We start from the raw sequence: 19885 nt of genomic DNA, 5'->3' as shown, positions 1-19885 counted from the left end.
CAGGAGGGAATGACATAACATAATATAAAGCTTGAAAAAGTGATTTTTACATAATACCCCCCCTTTAAAAACCCAAATTCCACAAGTGTTATGAGAGCTCGTATTGTAGGTTATGTGTTTTTAAAGCAGCTTTGATTGTGCACAGCAAAATATTTACTTTCTTGTGGGATTTATGCTGCTCATTTAAGTAAAGTTCAGTGGATTAATGATTAAATTGTCAAGTCTGATCTGGTTTATTTATAGAAAATCAGAGAGATATAAATCAACCATAACTTTATTTAACTCATTATCAGATATAAAATAAAATAAACAAGATTCAGCAGCAGTAAAAACACCATTGGAGTTATTTTTGCTTTTCATGTGTTTTTTTTTTTTTTTTTTTTTTTTTTTTTTTTAAAGAAAATTTCATTTCAAGAGGTAAATTAATTGCATACAATAACACTAATAGTGACCCACATGCACAAATGTATTCCAGAAAATATCAGCCCATGAGCTCTTTGAGTCAGCAGCTATTGTAGCCTTTTTTTTAATGTGTGTAGTGTTTATGTATTCAAATTTATTTGTGTTTGGAGGAAACATGTTTCCACTTTTTGTGACGCTCGCACAAGCAAACACAGCACTTCAGATAATATAGCATGCACCCAGAGCCACATGAGGATACGCACACAATCTGCTCTTTATAGAAGCTGAACGCTGTTGGCATTGGAGCTGTTCATCAATGTTGATTGACAGCTGAGATAGGAGGTAGTACAAGCCCCTCCTACCAGTTTTATAGGAGGAGCGGGCCACACAGTGCTTGTTCGGATGCTTGAAACCCCACAAACTACCATTCTCTGCCAAAAGCAAAATTCAATTGTAATAGCCTGGTTTCAACCCATAGAGGGCAGTCAGTGTTACATTTTTAGAACAAAATTTTCTAAATTGAAATACTTTGACTAAAATGTCCAAAGTTGGGCTAGGATCGATCAGCAACACTACTTCATATGCAATTATGTATGTAATCAGCAGAAAGAAGTTTTGGTTTTGGGATTTAGTTACTCTTTAAACCAAAAAATGATTCCGTTTCTTTTCAGCCCTCTGCCGTTCCTGCTCATGCAGGATGTAAGAGCTCTGTTAATGCACTTATCCTTCATCAGTCACCCTCTCCAGGTCTCTGGGAGGTTTCTCACTGAAGCAGACCTCCCCACACCAATTGCATTTGCAGAGCAGTTCCCATCAGATATTGAGAGGCCAGTTTGCTCTACGAGTAAGTCTCAGCTTCCTGTACAGGTTTTTGTTATTAGTAGTTGCAGCAAGACTGTAACTTTTTTGTTTTTTAGTGTTGGCAGAACTTTTCCTTTTTTTTTTTCTTTTTTTTTTTTTTTAAAGGAATTTTTGGGCTCTAGTGGCCTTTATATGACAGTTGCTTGACAGGAAGGGGGTTAGAGAGAGCAGGGAATGACACGCAGGAAAGGGTCCCAGGCCGGGAATCGAACCTGGACCCGCTGCAGGTGAGGAACTATAGCCTCTGTACATGGGGCGGGCGCTCAACCCACTGAGCTACACACCACCCCAGAACTTTTCCTTTTGAGGACGATTAGACATTATTAGTAACATTGTACAACGTTTTGATTCCTTCACAGTTGCTGCTACAAAACTGTGGCTGTTTAGAATGAGAGTTGTCATAACTCTATCTAAAATTTAGAAAACATCTAAATAGCTTTTATACCGTATACTGCATCTGGTATAGCTCTTGCACAAAAGTAGCAAAATTAACCTCAAACTGTTTCAATGATGCATGTTGTACAGAACGATTGATGCCACACTAGGGCTGGGTACTTTTTATTTTTGATACCGGTGCTTTCACTTTGATACTTGTACTTTTTTATACCCATTTTATGAAATCAATTGTATGGAATATACACATTTTATCAATAATTACCTTATACATTTTCAGTTGTATTTTTCAGTTTTTGCAATTTTTCACTCAAGAAGTTTTATAACTTAAAAAAATTAATAATTTTCAGTGCAAAAGAACAATTGCAAACCAGTGAAAAGTCTAGTGCTCACTGCTGAATACTAAGGAGCTTTAATCAATCCCAATAGTTCTTTCAGATCATGATCTCAGCCTCCATGTGCTATTAGCTAATACTGTGCACATACTCTGTAAAATTGTAGTTGGCCTGTGTTTCCAAAAATTAAGTTGTTCAAACCTGAGATTGATCAGAGAGACAGAGTCAGATGTCATTGAGAATCCTAATTTTTAGATGAAATGGCCTCACAGCTCTACCGGTTTGATCGAAACCTCATTTTAGCCAATCTGACCAAGTATTACTAAACTACAGGCTATATTGTCCAACCAGTGTCAGCTGTTCAGAAAAAGATCTGTACTCATCTTCATAATACAATAACTCAGTTTTACTGATACCTACAGTGTTTACAATTCTCCTTGAGAAACTTCAAAATGTTATCTTTCAAAAGAGACCATCACCAAGCATGTGTACCAGATTTCATAAAAACACCTGTCCAAGACATTCCCAAATTTTAATAACTGTTTGAACTCTTTGGTGTACATGCAGATGGAAAACAGAAGCCCAGTTGTGTGAAAATTGTGCAAGAAAGAGTTTGTTTTAACTCCAGCCTTCAAGTGGAGCTCCTTCACCTCAATGCTAAACATGTAGCAGTTTGAGACAGGCTGTTATATGTCTGATCCATAAAAAAGGTAAAAGTAAATTAGAATGTAGCTCATATCGGCCCAAAATCTTTGCCAAAATATAAGCACGTCGCCTAGAAACCGTTGTACCTTCAGTGGTATCTGATGATCAAACGAGGTTTATTAGAAAACGGTATTCATTTCATAATGTTCGTAGGCTTTTAAACATTCTTCATTATCCCACTTCACCCGATATACCAGAAGTGGTTCTCTCGCTGGATGCTGATTACCTTTTCTATACTCTGAAGAGATTTGGATTTGGTGTGAAGTTTATATCTTTGATTCATACTTAATACTCTTTGCCTGTTACTGCTGTTCGTTCAAATAGTAATCTGTCACATTTTATTAAACTAGACCGCGGAACTAGACGAGGCTGCCCCCTGTCTCCCCAAATTTTGAGCATAAGGTATCGCTTTATGCAGATGACGCACTTCTGTATTTGAGTCACTTCAAAGCCTGGATTGGATGATTTTGGGAAAATATCGGGCTATTAAGTAAACATGCAGAATAGTGAGCTTATGCCCATAAATTTTGAAGCACAACAGAATACGTGGCGGTCACTCCCATTTAAACTGACTAAAGATAAATTCAAATACCTAGGTGTATGGATAAAAAAAAATTACAAATACATGTATAAGACAAATTTTATCCCACTACTAGATTTTATAAAGCAGGATTTTGAATGTTGGAATACATTACCATTATCATTAGGGGGCAAAATAAATATTGTTAAAATGAATATTTTACCCAAAGTTTTATATCTATTTCCCTCTATACCATTATTTTTAACAAAATCGTTTTTCTCACACATAGACAAGTTAGTCTCATCATTAGTATGGAATGGGAAAAGCGCGCGCATCTCCAATATCCGCACAATGTCATATTGGCCTCATACTTCACACAACAGTAGTTTTAAATGGTTAATACTTGAGAACATGTCATGCAGATCTACCTCTTTGCATTCTTTGCTGTGTACAAAGTTACCTCTCCCTCAACCTTTATGTGAATTTTCCACAAATCCAGTTAAACATTCTTTCAAGATCTGGGCTCAATTCAGAAGAAGTTTTGGTCTAAATAATCTGTCAATTTACGCTCCTGTAATGCAAAACCATTTGTTTGTCCCTTCTGTTGTTGATGACTCTATTGAAGTGTGGTTCACACATGGCCTGAGGACAAATTCATGATTCTCATTTCTTCAGATATCTTCAGCTTTGCAGTTTTGTGTCTGCTTCACTTAATCACTTCCCATCACGACCACCTGACACACTCTTTGAAAACGTCTTGGACTTGAATGCAAACTCCAAAGGACTTTTTGGTAAAATTATGCTATTATTAATTCCCATGTTTTGGAACCATTGGCTCGTGTCAAAGGAAAGTAGGAGGAGAAGCTTGCAACTGTAATCCCTGAAGACGTATGGCAGTCTGTGATGGATAATATTTATTCATCTTAAATTTGTTTAAGATATAGGGTAATTCAATTTAAAATTGTTCACAGATTGTATTGGTCAAAAGTGAAACTGACTAAGTTTAAACCTGACCTAGACCCCAAATGTGATCGCTGTGAAAAAGGTTTTAAACCAAAAAAAAAGACATTGTTTTTTCTTCTGTTTCAGCACTTTATTTTGTGTTGAACAATGTTAATTTTGATGTGCTAATTTACAGCACTTTGATTGAGGATCTGTCTTATTTATTTTATATTGACTATAGGAGCAGAGCATAATTGATTAATCTATCAATTTTTTAATCTTTTGACAGCACTAATACAAAGGTTAAGACAACAAATAAAACAACAATGTACCTAGAAACCTACAAGCTTAGATGTCTACAAACATGATGTACCAAGGTGTTTTTAAAGGATACCTGTCACGGAGTGAGCCGTGACACTCACACTATAACCACAGTTAGTTACTGACCTCAGCATCTATGCAGGGAAAGGCCTACCAGCATATGGGGTTGTTGTTTAGCAGCTAACTCACCACCATGGTCACAGGAGCACTTCCATTTTCAGGAAACCAGAGGGACTAACCCAACTCATGTAAATAGGGGTGTTTGGTGGGCTGGTGTTGGGTCAAACCATTTGTACAGGGGTGTTTGTGTAATTTTTGTTTGTTTTGGATTTTAAAAACATTTAAGGTGAATTAATTTACATGAAGTTATTATGTATGATTGAGTAATTAAGGTTTGTTGTTTTGTGTGTTGCTTGTATGATTATTTGGTTTGTTATTAAGTTAATTGATTTTAGATGGGGTTGGGTTTGTCTGTGGGAGGAGTTACAGTTAGAGGCTGCCTATAAAGGGAGCACAGCCTCAGTTGCTAGAGAGGACCCTGAGTGAGCAGACCTGTTAAAACTGATGGCAACAAACAGAGGGTAAAGTCCATGTTCAGGATTTGCAAAAATATAGCCTGGCATCTCAATGCCCTTTTCTTTTTGTTTTGCTCAAGTTTTTGGTTTTCTGTTTTGGGGGTTTCACTGTAAATATATTGCACCTGACAAGGAAGAAAAATAAATAGAAAAAGCTTGAAACGTATTTCTACTCTCAAGTCTGTCTGTCCCCTCCGCTGCCGGTCATCCTTACCACATTTGGTGTCAGAAGTGGGATGAAGGAGGTGGACTGAAGAAGGACAGGCAATAATAGAGAAAGAAGAAAAAAAAAAAAAAAAAAAAAATGGAGACCAGGAAGAAAAGACCTGAAGAGAGTGCTGCTGAGGTGACAGAGGTCAGTGGGCAACCAACTGCTGGTGAAGCACTTAGTCACCTTGGAAAAATGTTTGAGTCTTTCATGGAGGTCCAGCGAGCCAGAGATGAGCGGATGGAGAAGGAGTCAACCAGACAAGCCAAGCAGTTCCAGGTTCTCAACCACCAGGTGGTTCAGCTACAATTGGACTTGGAAGCGACCAGAGAGAGAGCAAGCACACCTCAACCACCTCCATCCCGCCCCACAACGCCAGAGCCGCCAGCAGTTAACCCCAGGGGTCGGGCCTACGAGCTAAAGATGGCCAAGCTTGAGGACTCTGACAATATTGAGCACTACTTGACCACTTATGAGCGCCTCGCAGGGGTGTATGAGTGGCCGAAGGAAGAGTGGGCCATTCACTTGATTCCGCTGCTGACAGGCAAAGCACGCAGTGCATTTGTGGCTATGGACCCAGACAGCGCAACAGATTATGACCTGCTCAAAGAAGCTGTGCTGAAAAAGTATGAAATAAACTCAGAGACTTATCGCTTACAGTTCCGTGCCATGGAGACCAGCCCAACAGAGACACCGCAAGAACTTTACATTCGCCTCAAAGACCTCTTCTGCAAATGGACCAGGTTCGAGCAGTGCACTAAAGAAGGCCTGATGGAGAAGATGGTGCTGGAACAGTATCTGCGTGTCCTCTATCCTGAATTAAAGATCTGGGTGAAAGAGCACAGTCCAGCGACAGCAGCAGAGGCAGCCAAGCTGGTGGAAAACTTTGTGGCGGCGCACAGGGGCCCAAGGACCTATCGCTACGCTGGGGTGATCGACAAGCAGGCCTGGGGTAAGTCTGATGGTGTTGGTAGGGATGGCTCTGATGCTAGATTTAGTCATAAAAGCAAAGCTCCACCCCCCTCCCTGAACAGGCCCAAACCCTTAGTCTGTTTTGAGTGTGGCAGGGAAGGTCACAAGAGTCCAGCTTGCCCTCTTCGAAAGTCAAAATATAGTAATCTCTGCTATGTGCCCAGCCCCTCCCCACCCCTAAAAATCTGCCAATTTAAAGATCCCATCATCACCATAGAACTTAATGGTAAACCAGTTACAGCCCTCATAGACACAGGATGTTCTCAGTCATTGGTTGAAGCAGAGATAATTTCTCCCAAGGAATGTAATTTTGGTGAAACTGTTGAAGTTTGCTGTGTGCATGGTGATAGGACAGAGTACGATACGGCAGATGTGTATGTGAGAGTTAGTGACCAGACCTTTCTTCTAAGAGTGGGAGTGGTGCCAAAGTTACCCTATCCAGTGCTGTTAGGGCAAGACTTTCCCTTATTACCAGAGCTGGTGGGTAACACAGCTTGGTGTGGGGTAGTTACCAGAGCCCAAGCTAAAACAGAACAGCAATCACACCGCTCAGAATTGCCTTACTTTGAGGCTGATGTCCCGGTTGAGTCTAGACAGCCAAGAGAGACGCATTGTGAGAAGCGCAGGAAGGATGTTGGTGAGATGATAGAGCATGCCAACATGCAGCCAAACACTGATGCGACACACCCAGATATAACTGACATAGAGTTAGTGTTCAGTACAGACTTAGCAGAGGAACAACGTCAGGATGCCACACTTGTCCCTTGCTTTAAGAGAACTCCAGATAGTTCAGATAATTATTCTTTGCTGGGCAGGGATAAATATGTAGTGGAGAACAATCTTTTATATCGAAAGAGTGAAGAAGGTCTCCAACTGATTGTTCCTAAAAAGAATAGACATGAAGTTTTAGAACTTGGACACTCAATCCCATGGGCGGGCCATCTAGCTTGCATGAAGACTTTACAAAGAATCAGCAAGAGGTTCCATTGGCCAGGCCTGTATGAGGATGTTAAAAACTTTTGCAAGTCTTGTCCCCAATGCCAGAAGACAGGTGGGAAAGCTCTTGCTCCAGCCCCTTTGATTCCCCTACCAGTTTTAGACACTCCATTTGAGAGAATTGGGGTGGACATAGTGGGTCCCTTGGAGAGGAGTAAGGCGGGGAATAGATTTATTTTGGTAATTTGTGATTATGCCACGAGATACCCAGAGACTTTCCCCTTACGTGACATAACGGCAAAACATGTTGCCACTGCTATGCTCCAGTTCTTTTCAAGAGTGGGTATTCCCCGGGAGGTGTTAACAGATCAAGGCCCAAACTTCATGAGTCGCACTCTCAGGCAGGTTTACAACCTCTTAGGTATCAAACGCATCAGAACGACCCCATACCACCCACAGACCGACGGACTTGTCGAAAGGTTCAATCAGACTCTGATCAGCATGCTCAAGAAGTTTGTTTCAGAGAATGCTAAAGACTGGGACCAGTGGTTGCCATACCTGATGTTTGCATACAGAGAAGTTCCGCAGGCATCCACAGGCTTCTCACCGTTTGAGCTCCTGTACGCACATCATGTTCGTGGGCCACTGGACGTCCTCAGAGAATCTTGGGAGGGAGAGATGCCGAACAAGATGGATGTCATCTCCTTTGTGATGAAGATGAGGGAGAAGCTCTCAACAGCAGCAGGACTGGCACAACAGAACCTGCGGGAGGCCCAGAAGAAGCAGCAGTCTTGGTACGACCGTGCAGCCCGTTCCCGCACATTCCAGCCAGGTGATGGAGTGCTGCTGTTGCTGCCCAGCTCTGACAACAAATTACTTGCAAAATGGCAGGGTCCGTACGTCGTATCAAGGAAAATGGGGCCAGTGACTTATGAAATTGATATGCCTGATCATCGGAAGCATCACCAGGTGTTCCATGTCAACATGCTGAAGGTGTGGAATGAGAGACCGGAGCCTGCAGCCACATCAGTAGCAATGCTGATCCGGGCGGTCCAGGAAGAGGATGATTGCAGTGAGCAGTACCTGCCGGGCCAGGAAGGGAGGACGGAGCTAGACCTGAGTCACCTGCCAGATGCTCAGCGGAGTGAGCTTCACAACATCCTGCCTGATGATCTCTTCATGGAGCGGCCAGGAAGGACAACGCTGGTGGAGCACCGCGTTGTGCTGACGGACCGGGGGCCAGTTCGACAGCCATGCTACAGAGTTCCTGAACGTCTTCTTCCAATATTGAAGGGGGAACTCGACATGATGCAGGAGTTGGGGGTAATTGAGCCCTCGAGTAGTGAGTGGAGCAGTCCCATCATTCTGGTCCCAAAAAAGGATGGAGGCCTGCGCTTTTGCCTGGACTTCAGGAAGGTCAACACCCAGGCAAAGTTTGACCCCTACCCCATGCCGAGGGTGGATGATCTGGTTGAGCGCCTCGGCAAAGCAAAGTACCTGAGCACGCTGGACTTATGCAAAGGGTACTGGCAGGTGCCATTGGCGGAGGACAGTAAAGAGCTGACTGCTTTTAGGACACCATTTGGGCATTTCCAATTCACTGTACTTCCTTTTGGATTGCATGGGGCACCCGCTACCTTCCAGCGGTTAATGGACAGAGTCCTCAGGGGGACGGAGGGCTTTGCAGCTGCCTACTTGGATGATATTGTTGTGTACAGTACCAGCTGGGAGGAACATTTACGTCACCTGGGTCATATCCTGTCTTTGATAAAAGAGGCAGGCCTGACCATTCACCCCAATAAGTGCACCTTGGCAAAGGAAGAGACTTCTTACCTCGGCTACATATTGGGTCGGGGGTTGGTGGGTTGGTATAGACGCTTCATCCCAAACTTTTCAGAAGTAGCACTGGTACTGACTGAACTGACACGGAAGAAGCAGCCCAACAAGGTTATTTGGACTGAGGACTGTGAAACAGCCTTTTGGGCACTAAAAAACTCTTTATGCCAGGAGCCGGTGCTGATCAGTCCCAACTTTGATGAGACATTTACACTTCAGACGGATGCATCAGAGCGAGGCTTGGGCGCTGTGCTGCTGCAGGTGAGCCATGGACAGCTACGCCCTGTGGCTTATATTAGTCGCAAACTCCTACCAAGGGAGTGTAACTACTCCACCATTGAGAAGGAGTGCCTGGCAATCAAGTGGTCCTTGGACTCTTTCAGGTATTACCTGATGGGTCGTAAGTTTGTATTGGAAACGGACCACAAGGCACTGTCATGGTTGGGGCGTATGAGAGACACAAATGCACGTATAACCAGGTGGTTCTTGGCTATACAGCCTTTTGACTTTCAGGTGTTGTACCATTCTGGGAAATTGAATTGCACTGCAGACTTTCTCTCCAGAGTGCCACAGGGGGCATCTCGAGAAGGGGGGGGAAATGTCACGGAGTGAGCCGTGACACTCACACTATAACCACAGTTAGTTACTGACCTCAGCATCTATGCAGGGAAAGGCCTAGCAGCATATGGGGTTGTTGTTTAGCAGCTAACTCACCACCATGGTCACAGGAGCACTTCCATTTTCAGGAAACCAGAGGGACTAACCCAACTCATGTAAATAGGGGTGTTTGGTGGGCTGGTGTTGGGTCAAACCATTTGTACAGGGGTGTTTGTGTAATTTTTGTTTGTTTTGGATTTTAAAAACATTTAAGGTGAATTAATTTACATGAAGTTATTATGTATGATTGAGTAATTAAGGTTTGTTGTTTTGTGTGTTGCTTGTATGATTATTTGGTTTGTTATTAAGTTAATTGATTTTAGATGGGGTTTGGTTTGTCTGTGGGAGGAGTTACAGTTAGAGGCTGCCTATAAAGGGAGCACAGCCTCAGTTGCTAGAGAGGACCCTGAGTGAGCAGACCTGTTAAAACTGATGGCAACAAACAGAGGGTAAAGTCCATGTTCAGGATTTGCAAAAATATAGCCTGGCATCTCAATGCCCTTTTCTTTTTGTTTTGCTCAAGTTTTTGGTTTTCTGTTTTGGGGGTTTCACTGTAAATATATTGCACCTGACAAGGAAGAAAAATAAATAGAAAAAGCTTGAAACGTATTTCTACTCTCGAGTCTGTCTGTCCCCTCCGCTGCCGGTCATCCTTACCACAATACCTGTTGTGAATTTTAATTACAAGCTCTATCAAAAGATGGTGTATAGTTTGGAGTTAGCCAGGTGAAGTTTGTCAGATGTGCCTGTGGAGCACACAAGAGCATGAAGAATCTGACCCTCAGAGGTCTATGCTCAGCGTCATTTTGCCTGGATGTAACGTACCATCGTACAGGCTGAATGACGAGGACTGCTTCAAGCCGAGCTGCTATGAGAGGGATCTGAGTCCTAAGCTATTTTGCACTAAGCCAAAGTTAGATAGATAGTTAACCAGAATTCCTGACAGAATTCCTTCACAGAAAGTCCTTCAATGCAGCTTGTACAGTAAACATACTTGTTCAGAGCACTATTACTCTTTTGCTTACAGGGGATGTAATGTCACTAACTACATCCCCACCAAATTGTCCCTTTTATTTCCTTGTGACTAAAGGAACTGTCAGGAGACCTATTCATTAGAGTCAGGTGTTGCTCTTTGGAGGTAGTAGCGTATCATCCTGTCAATGAACAGATATGCGTTCACACAGCTTTCATTGCAGCTGCGAGCCATATTTTTGCACTTCCTGCACCCAACTACTGAGCCATGGCTCGTTTCTGCTGGTAACAACAGCTCTGTTCATTAAGCTAATTTGGCATTCTGAGTGTGTGCTGTTTTAATCCCCTCCAAGTAATGCTCTTTATAACGCGGAGCAAGTACAGTTCAATAAATTGCAGTGAAATGTGTGCCGATAGACTCTAAAGCCCATTTCATGCTTCTGATGCGCAGCCACGTCCACGCATCATACTGCTGCGTAGGGGTCCTTGTTGACGGAGGGCTAGATGTAGCTTCAGTGTCGATGTGTCACAAACATAAATCACACTTCATCTCAATCTCTGCTTAGCAGACGATTTAGTGCTCAGGTATATTGGCCTGTATCCAGACGAGTCCTTGGGGCCCTCTATTTTGGTCAGATTGTTTCAGTGAGAAAAGTGTTTTTTTGGTGGTTAAATTTTTGGTCCATTACTAATAACTAAATAATTGGTAAGGGAAGTACACAGGCAGGCACACACAGTGTATCTGCCTGCTTCTGCTGTTTGTCTGTGAAGGGTAAGGGGAGGTAAGTATTGATACTTTTGCAAATGAGGATTATGTCCATATATAGCGGTTTATTATCGATACTTTGTAGAGAATCCGTACTTTGGACAACGCTGCCACATTTCATCACTGAAGCTGACAGGGAATGATAGAGCCTACGAATGGCAGCAGGATTCTCACCAGGAATTTAGTGCAGCGCAGGAGCACAAGTGATGTAGGGATGTTTGAGGGCATCACTATTCAGAATTTTTTTTTAAATTTATAACCCTCTAAAACACTATTTCCTGCATTTTAAGGGCCGAATGTTGTGAAGTAAAGCTAAAAATGTTTTACATTTTTATTACAGCCTTACTTTAAAGCCAAAGGTTATTTTTGAGTTGGTGAAGGGTCATGATGAATGGAGTTACTCATGCTTTCTATAGGTCATCGACAAATAAATAATCAGACATTGTATACTGTATACACAAGACATAAAATTTTATTCAAAAGACTGACTTGAAAGCGCGCTTCGGCTTTAAAATTCCTGTGCTCGGCCCACCTAGTTGTCGGCCAATGAGGTAATTGTTTTTGTTTAGATTATGATTAAGATTTAAACATACTCTGCTAGTTAGGTGCGGAACTCAGATTTTACGACCCTGAGGAGTCCGCTGTGTCACACAAAACACAAAGCTCAGCATGTATTTTTCACATCAACCCGTCCCGCATTAAATGCAACACTGACCTGCTCACCGCCTGGCGAAATAGAGCAGGAGAGATGAAGATGAGCTTTGAGGAGAGACTGGCAGACAAGTTACAAACTTTCCGACTACAGATCAGTGCTAAGGATTGTGGGAAATGTAGGGCATTTTTGGGACCTCATTTAGAAAATTGTGCGTAGAGCTGGTGTACACTGAAACATAAAATGCATATGCAAAACACTTTCATATTTATAAAAGAGGGCACACATCCTATGCCTGTTTACATTTATAAATCACAACCAACCAATTAACAATAGTTTAATTTCAAGTAAAATCATATTTTGTGGCGTGAATGAGGGGAGTGAGGCCAGGGGCTCCACAGCACTTTGTCCGCCCTCCCTCAGCTGCATCCTCACAGGCACGGTCCTGCAAATAGGTCTCACTGGTCTCTAAAGATCCACTCCCTTCAATTTGTCCCGTGCGGCACGTCCTCCAGCAGTTCCCGATGAGCCATTATGCGTCTTTGAGTGCGAAGCTTTTTATAACAGCTATATGTGTTGCAGCCAATTGATCAGCAGTTTGGTGCGGCCCTTGTAATTACAATTATTATTCATATAAATCTGTATTGGCATGTTGGCTCACTCCCAGGAGCATCAGTATATAATAATATGCGATTATTTCACACAAATGTATCAATTTCACAGGCTATCTTTAATTCAATCCTTCACTTTTTGGAGTCGTAATTTTTCATTAATAAATCCCAAATGTTGCTTAAAAGTGCCGTATGCTTTCTTTTGTATGTACGCAGCGTTTATAAATGAGACCCCTACAACTACTATGTGCCGGTGCGCTTGAGTATGAAAGCTCTGAGGAGTGTGGACAGTCAGCGTGGAGTCCCCCCGGATACGTTCCACTGGAGTATGTTTGGGCCTTTATATTAGACAGTGTTTACGGGTTATGAAGCGGAGGATGCACACAGGCAACATTGGGGCAGCTAATTGGCTGCAGGAGTTCCTAGGTGAATCCGGGGGCATGCGAGCAGATCACCTGTAGTAAATAGATGGTGCAGCTGATGTAGTGCTGTGTGATATGGAGGAAATTTTATACCATGATATGGTTAGATTCATGTCCCAATAACAATATTCATCACGATATAGTATTTTTTTTTTTTTTAATGACATGTAATGAATAGAAAATTGCTATTAATTATATAAATCAAATGGTACTTCTCCTTTAATAATCTTCTCAATGAAGGAATATCCGTGACTTTTGCTACAGTATACTGTTCAGTCTGATTTGAAAATTTGTATGTGGAAATGCCACCAGGGGGCGTAAAAAACAACAATAAAGGCCACTGCTATTGTTTTGAATTGTACCTTTAGTGAATTGCTCCATCAAAGATCATATATGCTGGTAGAGATTTAGTTAGGTTATATTCTTTAAAAGTCATTCTAGAACAGCAGGAGATAAATTAACACTTTAATGTGTGAGACATGTTTGCAGCCATTTTACTTGAAAGTGTCATTTTGGCTGTAAGTCTGCAACAATTATTACGATTGTTCCGAATAAAAAAGAAAAGCCCCCTACACAGGTTGAAACGCAGTGTAGGGGATGACATCATAGTGTGGGGATCAAAATCACACAGTAGGGGCCCCCTATGCTCAACTGCTGGCGATAACAATGACTAGTCAGTGTCACTAGGTAAATGTGATCTATGCTAGATTATGTTTTTACGCCTTTCCTTTTAATGCCTAACAGGGTTGATTGTCACTGACAGATTTTTGAAATGGCAATTATGTGCAAACCAGGGCCATTCCATGTCATTTTAAGAAATGTGGCCCACATACTTTGGTCTGTGATTATACAATAGGCATACTGTAAATGTTTTGTTTGATCTGATGACTACTTTTTGAGATATGGCCAATTTAGTGAAGGGGCTATGTGTCCATTTTTGTGCGTTATTTTACTACCATTTTTAGCTTCCTACTATTTGTACTACACACTTCATTGTAACAGGAGGCCTGTTTGAAGCCTTCCTGTGCATCTGCATTCTGACATATATAGTTTTCAGTATGTGGTGGACAATTGACCCCAGGGATGCTGTAACTCCCTGGTAGAATTCATCTAATTAATGAGCACTGTAATTCCCACTCACTCATGAGCTGCATTTCTGTCTTTTCTTCCAGCAATCCAAGGATTGCTTACGTCTGGATGAGACTATGTTGGTTAAACAGCTCCTTCCAGAGATCTGCCAATTCATCCACACGTACCGCGAGGGCCACCAGCATGCCTCTGAACTGCGGGCCTCTGCCTCAGCTGTCCTCTTCTCCCTAAGCTGCAACAATTTCAATGCCGTCTTCAGCCGCATCTCAACCAGGTAGGTAGATTATTCATTATGTCAGCAGGCATGGTCTTAAGAATTATTCTGTTGACTTCCTGTTATGGAGGCGTACTAAGTAGACGTGCTTTAGCTCCTTCTCCTACTCCTATGCCTAAATCCTGAAAAAAAATCTCATTCTCGGGACTGCGACGAGGTTTACTTTATGTAAGCAACTACTGCTATGCCTCTATTGCAAAGAAAAACAAACAACCCTGAAGCAAACAACTTCAAGCAAAACTTTCAAGCTTTACGTCGCCGAGTGGTAGCTCCAAGGCTAGCCCAAGTGCTAAAGCTATGGTCACTGCTGAAGCAGCTAACGCTAGTGCAACAGGCAAATAGGACATGTTCAGATGCCACGATACGGTGGATGAACCTAGAACCAAGATGGACACCCTACTGATGCCAATTAACAACGTAAAGTTTTCTGCCTGATTTGATGGCTTGATGACCGCATTTCAATGCATGAGGAAGGATATCTCCGATTGTGCGGAGTGAGGGACACAGACAGAAACTAGGATCTCTAACACTGAAGATGATGTAACCATGCTCCAAACAAAAGTAAGATCTCTTGAAAGCAAAACTAGACATGGAAGAGAGGCTAAGGGAGCTGGAGACCAGATCAAGAAGCTCTAATTTGAGACAGGTTAATTTACACAAGGGAGCGGAGGGCAAGGGCGTGTGTATTTTCCTGGAGAGCTGACTACCTAAGGCCCTGTGGCTGGCAACGCTACGCGATAAGCTAACGATGGAGAGAGTGCACAAAATCGAGTCATCAAACCTGAGGGGTTCAATGTTCATTGGATGTTGTGCATAGACTTGCACTTTTAATTATTCATTAATTATTTTCTTGGATAGTCCTTGGCAATATCTTGAAATGTTCGGGGTGGGGAATCACTTACATCCATATGTGATGTTTAGTGAGATAAAGAATCAAAATTACATTGTGAAACTGCAGGGGCTACAGACAGTTTTGGGAATATTCAATTTGTACATGAACTACTTCAAATTTAATTTCACAAATATTAGAATAAACTCGTTCAGTTCATAATTCAAAACTTTGAACTTAATTCACAGTTCCAAAAATTAACTAGTTCATAGTTCTTTTTTTTTTTTTTTTTTCAATATGTTGCTGCAAGCTATTACTACACGAATACTGGCATTTCCCAACTGTTGCCACCCATTCAGTCCACACGAGGAGCCAGCTACAGTGCCCCTACAGTATATTCTCAAAAACTTGCTGCTTGAAGGGTCTTTTTAATGAGGAATTATTAAAACAAAAACCATTCTGAACTGCAGTATACTGTTAGCGACAAAGTCCAGTAGATGTGTCGACATAATTCTTGTACTAACACAAACACAATCTGAGGTAGGAACGAGGGTAAGGTAGGAAACCAAAGATGTTCCTCAAAGTGCAACATTCAAAGTACAAAACATTTAAACATTATTTATCTTTTCATGAAGTCACTTTTCAGTTTTTAGTTCAACGATTTTTTTTCCTGACTTGTTTGCCCAAAGAAAAATAAAAGTTCTGGAACTTGGGTCTTACAAGTGCAATGTTCAGCCCTAATGAATAAGTAAACTACAAAAAAACAAAAACAAACCAATAACATAAAAAGAATTAGTCAGCGTCCAAGGTCATTGACAGTTCACTCACTGGACAGAAAGTAGTACCAAATACTTTAACTGAATGAAGCTTTGTCACTGGTTACAGTGCACATAAATAACTAAAATAATGATAATTATTGGGAAAAAAAGTCCAAAATTGTGAAGTCCCAAAGGCAATGTTACTTTCTGTCCAGCCTGAAAACCCCTTATCTGAATGAAGATTCTCTGTCACTGGTCATAGTGGTCTTTCCCTGGTGGATCCCTGCTGTTTCTTGCTTCTTGTAAAAACAAGCTATGATCTGTTATTTTTCTGCAGCTCACCTCTGGACACCAATATACTCATCTCCATTGGCAATACATTGCACTTCTATAACCCAATAAACAGGTCGCAACAATATTTAATATACCTTCAAATCTTTTTGTTGGCATTCAAGATCAGCTGCTTCTCAAAGTTGGCATCTCCCTGCCGGTTTCTCCTGGGCCTGATTGAGATGAAACAAGAAATTTTAACATCATGATTATTGTGGCCAAAATAGTAACAGTAATCTGTATTAAAGGAATTGTGTACTGAGGAAAACACTGAAATAATTTAGCCAAATTTTTATTTTGAAAAACACAATTAGTGTTTGCTGCATTTGAATAATATCACAAAGACGGAACTATGATTGAGGCTGGGTATTTACTGTACTTGTTACCAAAGCATATTAATTATGGAATATAATCACAATTTATCCTTCCCTGAATATTAGACCACCAATTATGATTACCAAAAGGCATCAATTTAAAAGACACCTTGGGGAGGTATACTCTCTTTCTGTCTTCAGTCCAATATGGGGAAGGAATACCTCCTTCCCCCCAAGAAAATCGGATGCAGGATTCAAAACATGATCCTGAAAAAAGAAATAAAAAAATAGATCTGTACCACCCAGTTACAAAACACCTGAGATCATTTGAAGACATATCTAATAAACATGATATAGCTAATTTTACATTTTTCACATTTTTACAACTGCGAAACTTCACTAGGACACAACAGGGTCAGTCACTATCTACCCCGAGTGAATCGACATTTGAAAATACAATGATGGGTAATGTTTAAGGAGGGGTACAATCTCCAAGATATTCAATCATTTAGTCGCTGAGTGTCTGAAGTCATCTGAAAAGAGGTTGGAGGTGTGGAGCGAGGATCTACATGATGACAGACTGGGGGAAAGCTTGTAGTAAAGCCCAAAAGCAGACAATCAACACATGCCAGGGTTGGGGACAATTACATTTTTAATTTACAATTACGTTTTCAATTATCCATATTCTATTAAAATGCAGTTATGATTATGGTAACTGGCATTTTTTTTACAAATAAATTAGAATTATCTTTTTTTCCCCTGAAAGTCAATTACAATTACGTTGTCAATTACTAAAGTTCAGTTACAATTTCACTAACATTTATTTATATAGTGTTTTTGTATGTGTGTACTGTGTCGTTTTAGCATCTTTACATTGTAGTGCATCGATTATAATATCTCATGGAAAAGTCCAACTAGGGACATTTACAGTATTGTTACTTTGTAAAATTGTATCGTTCTTATTAAAAAATAATAAGAATTATATCCTAACTCTAACCCACTAACCCTTCAAACCCTTACCGCCTGTATGAGTGTATAGATTCACTAACAAGTAGCGGGAAAACTTGATATGACGCATATTTTAATAATAATTAACTCCATATGTGTAAGCCGTAGTTCTGTTTTGTGTTTAATCTAGTTATAATTGACAATTTTATAGAATTTTCATGGTAATTACAATTACAATGTCAGTTATCTGAACTCAATTACAGTAACATTTTGATTACAATGGCAAGATTTATTTGGTATGGACAACACAATTACATTAGCTACCCAGAAGTATTGTCAGTGTATTAGCAAATGTGCTAGTTTACAACACTTGTCCACAGAAGGCTTTTAAAAAGGTTAAAAGTAACAGAAATAATAAGAAAGTAAGGAGGAAATTTACACTGCACAAAACATTACAAAAAGAAATGCAATATTCAAAGTCATTCATCACAGGGTAGAGGCAGCAAGTGAGAAACCAGGTAAAACTATTAATGTGAACACTGTTTTGATTTTAGCCATTTTTAAGTTCATTGTTAAAAGCATTGTCACTAGTCTCTAATTTTAGATGCGTGGGTATAGAGTTCCACAGTTATGCTCCTTTCACGGAGAGAGTAGAAAGACCAAAAGAAGTCCTGCATCTTGGGACCAGGCAGTCCCCACTGGTGGAGGCTCATGTGGTTTGCTCTGTGGTCGCTCTGACACCTGGTGGCCAGTTTATAAAAAAGTTGTGACTCATGATTGACAAGACATTTAAAAAAACAACTTGGAGTACTAAAATTCATAAAATTGTCAAAGGTGAGGAGGTTGTGTCTTCTTAAAATGTGGCAATGACGCCATCTCATTGGTTTCCGATCTATAATTTTATTTGCTTGTTTGTATATTAAGATGATAAATTTTAGTTTGGCAGAGAAAGCTTGTGGCCATGATGTGATACAATAGGACAGATGAGATAAAATCATTGCATGCATATACAGTTTTGCTGCTTGATGGGAGAGATTCACAACAAATATACTTACTAACTTATGTTAAACTTACGTTTGCAAAATGTTTTTGTAATGAAGAATACGGAGAACATGATTGTTGGGTTAAAAACTCACTCCTCTCTTTATTTTCCTCAATAGTTAAGTGCCACACATAAAGGAAACGGACATTCTTCTTCTAGCTTTTGTAGTTTCAACTCCTGTTTCCAGTTATAGTTTATTAAAGGAGCTTGTTTTTTCGAAGAAAAAAAACAGACAGAACAATAACTTTTCTAAAAGAAATGAGTTACTAGCCTCTCAGTAGCTGCTTCCCCTGCTTTCACAAATAAAATTCTGCCCTTCGTATCTGTACTTATGGTTAAAGCTTTATAAAGGTAAATAAAACATGATCCTGAACCTTTACTTAAGGATCTAGATTAAATGTTGGCTGCAAAATAAATGTAGACTTTCAAACCAAGATTTAAATCCATTATTTGCCTGTTAAAGATTCATGAGCTCGTGTTTTATAACCTCCATTTCTTTTTTTAACATTGGAGTCAATATTGGTGTTCAAGTACTTTAAACAATAAACAGTTGAAATTGATTTTGTGATTCTATAGGTTACAGGAGCTGACCATGTGCTCTGAGGACAACGTGGATGTCCACGACATCGATCTAATGCAGTACATTAATGTGGACTGCTCTAAGCTCAAAAGGCTGCTTCAAGGTACATTTGTTCAGGCTTTCATTATAGGTGACTTGTATTGCCATTTTTGTACATAAAGTTGAATGCATATATATATATATATATATATATATATATATATAAAATTTCAATCCAGTCTCCCTGGATTTTATGTCCCTGTCACGTCACTTAATCTATTGTTTTACAGTACCTTGCGAAAGTATTCGGCCCCCTTGAACTTTTCGACCTTTTGCCACATTTCAGGCTTCAAACATAAAGATATAAAACTGTAACTTTTTGTGAAGAATCAACAACAAGTGGGACACAATCATGAAGTGAAACGAAATTTATTGGATATTTCAAACATTTTTAACAAATAAAAAACTGAAAAATTGGGCGTGCAAAATTATTCAGCCCCCTTAAGTTAATACTTTGTAGCGCCACCTTTTGCTGCGATAACTGCTGTAAGTCCCTTGGGGTATGTCTATATCAGTTTTGCACATTGAGAGACTGGAATATTTGCCCATTCCTCCTTGCAAAACAGCTCGAGCTCAGTGACGTTGGATGGACAGCG

At 40.5% G+C, this 19885-nt stretch overlaps 1 protein-coding gene across 1 annotated transcript in view; it reads left to right on the top strand.

Moving 5' to 3' along the window:
• The window catches only part of nf1a (neurofibromin 1a), a 159162-nt gene that overhangs the window by 15176 nt on the left and 124101 nt on the right, over positions 1 to 19885 (top strand). Inside the window, 2 exon segments of the mRNA XM_028463763.1 lie at positions 14259 to 14449; positions 19247 to 19353. Of these exon segments, the coding sequence (XP_028319564.1) occupies positions 14259 to 14449; positions 19247 to 19353 (298 nt within the window).

Source organism: Gouania willdenowi, chromosome 13 (assembly GCF_900634775.1).
Source record: "Gouania willdenowi chromosome 13, fGouWil2.1, whole genome shotgun sequence".
Lineage (NCBI taxonomy): Eukaryota > Metazoa > Chordata > Actinopteri > Blenniiformes > Gobiesocidae > Gouania > Gouania willdenowi.
The sequence above is the reverse complement of the archived record's forward strand: the minus strand, read 5'-3'. Positions and strand labels throughout refer to the sequence as shown.